At 45.0% G+C, this 6,439-nt stretch overlaps 1 protein-coding gene across 1 annotated transcript; it reads right to left on the reverse strand.

Annotated features, from left to right (window-relative positions):
• Positions 1–197: 197 nt before the first annotated feature.
• PDRG1 (p53 and DNA damage regulated 1) lies at positions 198–5,131 on the reverse strand. The gene is made up of 5 exons (XM_018556421.1): positions 4,937–5,131; positions 3,549–3,624; positions 1,975–2,049; positions 1,815–1,895; positions 198–328 (listed from the first exon to the last, which is right to left on the reverse strand). The coding sequence occupies exons 1-5, from the start codon at positions 5,024–5,026 to the stop codon at positions 246–248; spliced, it is 405 nt and encodes a 134-aa protein (XP_018411923.1). The 5' UTR covers positions 5,027–5,131; the 3' UTR covers positions 198–245.
• Positions 5,132–6,439: the final 1,308 nt, after the last annotated feature.

A 6,439-nucleotide genomic window follows, 5' to 3' on the forward strand; every position in this document is an offset into this window, starting at 1 on the left:
CCCTAACCCCATAGTTCTCCTTTAAGTAAAAAGACCATATGAAACAATTGGAGGAGCACTAAACACTAAACCAATAGTGGCCAATAGCAGATTTTCACTTTAGTTTTATCAATTAAAATACAAATCTTAATTTCTTAGTTTATTCAGAACATATAAATAAACATGGTGAAATTCTTATAAAAATATTAAACACAAAGCACAGTTCTATAAATATTAACTACATATAAACTGTGCAGCATTCTCTGTTATTCGTTCAGCACTTTATTCATTGCTTTCATTTCGTCCGGGTCCAGCGCAGTCAGGTGGAAACCTTTCAGTTCAGGTTTTCCTGCAGATAAAATAAAAAAAAATTAATCAAAGATCATTCTGCCCATACCGATATGTACATTTTTAATGATTGGCAAATGCGGTTGAGTTGAATTACCTTCCGATGCCACATTGTGAACCTTGCCCCCACTTACATGGTCTAGAACAGCCTTTCTCAACCAAGGTGCCGCAGGACCTTGCGATGTCTCCTGACCCTCGCCAGTGCGGCTTCCACATATTTTGCAAAAGTTGTGCAACTGAATTTTTAACGAATTCTGTTGGACACGGCAATTTGTCTTGTTGCAGGCTAGTCTGTAAGTGTGCTGGGAGACTTCTGCGGCTTATATTGTTGTAAGCCCTTCCATGTGCCTTCACTAAACAATAGGTAAAAACCGACACTCGTAAAGGGGATCGTCCATCCAAATACTTCATTTGTAAGAAGGCATAAAAGCAGCAAACAAATGCTTACATATTTAATCCCTCAAACTGGACCTTAGTTGTAGGCGTAGCCAGGCCCAGTTGGGGGGCTGAAACATGTAAGCAATTGTTTGTTTGCTGCTTTTATGTTTTCTTGCAGATAAAGTACAGTAAACTCCGGTATTCAACTAGCCAGAACTCTCATCTAACCAGAACAAAAATATCCCCTATGTACTCACTGTTCTGCTGACTTGCAGCATGTATTATCCTGGAAATGATCATGTGTCTATTTGTCTTAATTTGCTTTTGATGACTGCATTTCAATATTAATATGAAGTCAATACAGAGTTTGTTATGATATGGTATAGTATGGCATTAGTTAGACCTATTTTTAATAGTAACTCTCAAGCAAAGAGGAACTACATTTATCCGCAATCTACCAATCCCCGTGGATGCCGGATAATGGGGAGTTTACTGTATTTGGATGGACGGATCCCCTTATGAGTGCCAGTTTTTACCTATTGGTTAGTGAAGGCTCTGGTGGAAGCTTTACCAGGCATCGAGGTTCCAGCAGCGAGATTGGAGACCAGAAGGTAGAGGTGTTCCATGTTTCTTAATTGCCCTTCTATGTGCACCTTGCTGCAAAGGCTAGTTATCAATTGTGCGGTTGCCATGTATTTTGAGCTTACCTGATTTTAATCTGCTGAATTTCACTAAACACTTACAAGTCTCCTTCTTGCCCCCAGCCTATGACTGGACAGTGAAAGTAGAACCAGCAGATCGATGAGCTCATCTGTCACTGCGCTCTCTTTCTAGCAGCATGTCCCTTGTTAGCACTGCAACACAGCTGACTGGCTCCTTGTGTTGCTTCTACCTCTCCCAGTCAGAGCTCTGTTGTGCAAGAGGCTGACACCAGGTCACATTCAGGTACCTGTACTACTTGCATTTAAAAATACTTTTAAATGATGTATTCATGAATGCAGAGCTGCATTCAGTTGTATCTTTTCTATCTGCCTGGAGTAAAGCTTTAAATAAGAAAACATGAAAAGTAACTTATTTCTAATGTTAGATGATCCGAGTCAGACACTCACCTTGTGCTTCATATAGCTGGTTTACTTTTCCTTTCAGTTGGGAGCGAAGTGTATTAATTTCCTTGTCCAGCTGCTCCTGATCTGTCAGAGAATGTCATATGTAAATGTTACAATCACACAACAGTCATAGCACATCATAGCTCCCCCTGGACCAGCTCACCTCGCTGAATCATCTCCTTGGTTTTGTTTTTTGGCAGATTTATGAACATACAGCCAAAGCAGACAGTCACCATCTCTGCAAAAGGGAGAACACTGTAATTAATACATAAACGTGTCCTCTGAGTGCAAAAATCTTATCTGTTGCAAGTTAAAAGGAGAACTACGAGGCGAGTGATTTTCACTCGGGCTCATAGTTCGAGCCGACGTGTGACAATGAGACTGTCACAGGTCGGCTCTATAGATCGGGAAGTGAGCGAACACATACCGGCGCTCGATCACTTTCCGATCATCTCCCTGCAGAGAGCTGTGACTGTCAATAATAGAAGTCACCAGCACTCGATGATATGTGCAAGAAGTGAAGCACTTTTTATTAAATTGTCACATGCGTCAAACAGCCAACGTTTCGGGGCCACTCGGGGGTCCCTTCTTCAGGGCGACATAGTGTCAGTCACAGCTCCCTGCAGGGATTCCCCCCCTCCCCTCCAGCGCTGACTGGCGGAACGGACAGGGGAGGGGGTGGGCACAGCTGGCTCTGCCTCTAGATAGGCAGAGCCCGCTGTCACTCACGCAGATGGGCGGATCTCGGCAGCATTGTCGGGATCCGTCCCGGCTGCGGTGATCTCGGTATGTAGTGAACAATAGCTCGCTTCATATATATATATATAGCTTTGGGTCACGGTAGGACATTAGAATATGTCCCGTGACCCTTAAGAGAACTGGGATATGGAGATAGATAGATAGATCTATCTATATAGTTTAGCCTTCCAGTTGTAATTCGTCCAGCTTGTGATTCACACACCTTGCCACACTGCAAAGCCAGAAACACTAAAGTACTACGGGCTAGGTAACCTCAGCATTCCAGCTGTTGTGCAACTACAAGTTCCATGAGAAACATGGCTACAAGCATGGCTCCCAGAGGCAAGATGGGATTTCAAGCATCAGCACACCTGGAGTGCTCGAGTTGCCTACATATGCTCTACTATTTCCGGTTTACTGCTTCTTAGGTCACATGCCTGCTCAGTGGATGGAGGCTGATTCTGTATCCAAAGAACACAATGGAGGTGTAGAGATGACACTGGAGGCTGCATACTGACCCAGGAATTCGTGATGTCCCCTGTCTGACAGTGAAGTGTGGCAGAAGAGTGTAAACCACAGTACAGGCCGGACAGAATAGCAAATCTCTTGGCTGGTAAAGGCGATGACATATGTGTATTTCAACTGATTAGAGCGTTGCCTGCAGTTTAATTTTAACTCCTGTGACATCAGTATTAAGGAGACAATGGTACACAGTTATATTCAACTGCAGGTAGGGCCATTGGCTAAAGGGGGCCTGCCACCATACCAGGTATCGGCACAGTCATTAGCAAGCAATGGCCTTTGTTATAACAACCCCGGGACTGCTAAGGTGCTTACAGTAATCCCACTTACAATGGCCTGCCATGGTATTTACAGAACAGATGCAGGTATGCAGGTTTCAATGTTTCTTACAACTTATACAATGAAAAATGATTTTTTTCCTAACCAACACTGGAGTATCCCTTTACATTTTCTTCATGGACGTTGTTAGGGGATCACCTGATTTATCGGTGTCTGTGCTCAGAGCCCTCAAAGCCTCTCTATTCTGGTTCCTCTTGATGTCCAGGTCTACGATCTAGGAAGGCGAGATGTCAATCATCAATGGAGATGGATTATCATTCATGGTAAATAATATCAAACGCTGTTCACATGAGAAATGGCGCCCCTGTGGCTGTTCAGCTGCTGCAGACCCACAAGTACCATTATGAGGTGGCATGGCCTGCTGGGACAGTAAGATCGGTGGGTCTGATGCTGGCGATATCTATTTAATAGTCGGTCGTGCCCATCAGATGTAATATACCCAGAGCAGGCAACCTCAGCACTCTAGCTGGTATGGCACTACAAGTCCCATGAGACATTGCAAGAGTGACAGCCACAGGCATGACTCCTAGAGGCATGATGGTATTGGTAGTTCTACCGCAGCTGGAGCGCCGAGGTTGCCTAGCCCTGCACAATATAAATGAAGTCGCATGTTTCTCTCTATGCTTTATTTTACTTATATAGTGCCGCAATATTCCAATTCCATACAACTGGCATTCTCAACCAAGGCTCCAGGTATCCAGAGATGATGGGGGTTTTCTTGGGCTGTGACCTTCCATTTGATGGTGTCTGTAAAGTTTCAGGTCTAACATTCCTTGGCAGAGCCACCGGCATGACGCCATTATTCTTCCCACTGACCTTCAATGTAAGGGGCATTTTTTTAAATGACCCCTGATGGATTTATTTTAGCTGGAGGTTCCCTGAGACCTGAAAATGACTAAGGGTTCACCTGGAGTAAAAAGCTTGAGAATGGGTGCTTTAGAGCCATTTGCATCACTATTTGCCCCAAAACAGGGAAATTTGTCCATCCGTGTACATATTTCCCATGTTTCTTGTACCAGTAACACCCAATCCAAAACAAACAAAAAAAAGTTCTGGCTGGCATTGCACTTTAGTATGATTTTGGGCTGTGCAACAGAATTGCAGAACCTGGAGGAATCATGTGCAAACTCCATGCAGTCAGAGCTCTATCGGGAACTGAAATCCAGACCCCAGTGATGCAAGGCCACAATGTTAACCATTGAGCTGTCGTGCCTCGTGCCCCCTCCCCTCCGGGGGTAGTTTCTCACCCAACCCAAAAACACATACCACCCTGTGCAAAGCTTCCTCTGAATGTGGCTAAGTGGGGAATTCGTGAAATATTTTGGCTGGTCTGCTATCAATTTATCATTATCAACATTTATAAATAAAATAACAAATGATAACATTTGGGTTCTGTACAATAAATCATTTGCCCATATTGCCCAAATCATTGGAAGAATGACAGGTTCCATTCTGATTGTCAGGTATAAAGAATACAAACACTCCAGCCTCCCTCCACGTGTTCTCTCCCTATTGCTCCTTCTCACCTGCCTTCTGTCCACCAGCACATCCTCAGCCTTCCACTCCACCTCCTGCAAGTAGCTCAGCACTGCATCCATCCCTTCATACTCCTCCATCCTTCCCTCTGCTATTAGACGCGCATTTTACACGTCTCTTCCGCCCTTCCTTTGCCCACAATCTCCAGTCACTATTCGTGAAAAGCGTCTTCAGTTTTCTGGTCTTCACTGCAGTGACGCGGCCATGTTTCCGAAGTCATTGTTCGGCTTTTTCTAGGCGGGCGACTTCGGAAACATGGCCGCCGTTCAAGAGGCAGATGGCGTCCTAGAGTTGGGCCTCTAGCACCTGTATGCGTACGCGCGCTTCCTCAGGTTGCTATGGGAACGCGCTGAGGTAACCGAGAAGGAGAGCTAGATTTTGGGCCCATGGATATTTTAAATGCTTAATTTCATGGTCCCCTGACAGGTTCCCAGTTTACCTGTTCAACAGTATGTGACGGGGCATGCTGGTGCTTGTAGTGCTGCAGCTTACATAGTTGGCAGCGTTTTAAATTGAGTTGGACTTTGAAAAGTGCCTATGGAGAGCAGGGGAGACTTGGTTAACAATGGCTGTGAGAGAAGAAAAGCTATAAAATGAAAGAAATATGGAGGCTGCCATTGTGCTGCCAGACTGTCATGCTGACCCCCTGAGGAGTATGTAACCTACAGAGGTCAGGGGTATGTAGCGTACAGAGCGCAGAAGTATGTAGCGTACAGAGCGCAGGAGTATGTAGCGTACAGATCGCAGGAGTATGTAACATACAGAGGTCAGACGTATGTAACGTACAGAGGTCAGGAGTATGTAACGTACAGAGGTCACGAGTATGTAGCGTACAGAGCGCAGAAGTATGTAGCGTACAGAGCGCAGAAGTATGTAGCGTACAGAGCGCAGGAGTATGTAGCGTACAGAGCGCAGGAGTATGTAGCGTACAGAGCGCAGGAGTATGTAACGTACAGAGGTCAGGAGTATGTAACGTACAGAGGTCAGGAGTATGTAACGTACAGAGGTCAGGAGTATGTAACGTACAGAGGTCAGGAGTATGTAACGTACAGAGCGCAGGAGTATGTAACGTACAGAGCGCAGGAGTATGTAACGTACAGAGCGCAGGAGTATGTAACGTACAGAGCGCAGAAGTATGTAACGTACAGAGCGCAGGAGTATGTAATGTACAGAGCGCAGAGGTTAGGAGTATGTAACGTACAGAGCGCAGAGGTTAGGAGTATGTAATGTGCAGAGGTCAGGAGTACGTAACATACAGAAGCCAGGAGTATATAACATATAGAGTGCAGAGGTCTGGAGTATGTAATTCAGAGTGCACTGGTCAGTAGTATGTGAAGTGCAGGACTCCGTAGTATGTAATGCAGAGTGCAGGGGTCATTAATATGTAACACAGAGTACAAGGGTAAGGATTATATAACACAGAGGTCAGTGGTATGTAATTCAGAGTGCAGGAGTCATTAGGGAACACAGAGTGCAGGGGTCATTAGTAGGGA

This window comes from Nanorana parkeri, unplaced genomic scaffold (genome assembly GCF_000935625.1).
Source record: "Nanorana parkeri isolate BGI_ZX_2015 unplaced genomic scaffold, ASM93562v1 scaffold237, whole genome shotgun sequence".
Lineage (NCBI taxonomy): Eukaryota > Metazoa > Chordata > Amphibia > Anura > Dicroglossidae > Nanorana > Nanorana parkeri.

Coding starts and splice junctions, on each gene's coding strand:
- PDRG1 (XM_018556421.1), bottom strand. CDS start 5,026: ATGGAGGAGTATGAAGGGATGGATGCAGTGCTGAGCTACTTGCAGGAG. Junction 1,896..1,974: donor CAAGGAGATGATTCAGCGAG/GTGAGCTGGTCC, acceptor ATTCTCTGACAG/ATCAGGAGCAGCTGGACAAG. Junction 329..1,814: donor CCAGCTATATGAAGCACAAG/GTGAGTGTCTGA, acceptor TTTTATCTGCAG/GAAAACCTGAACTGAAAGGT.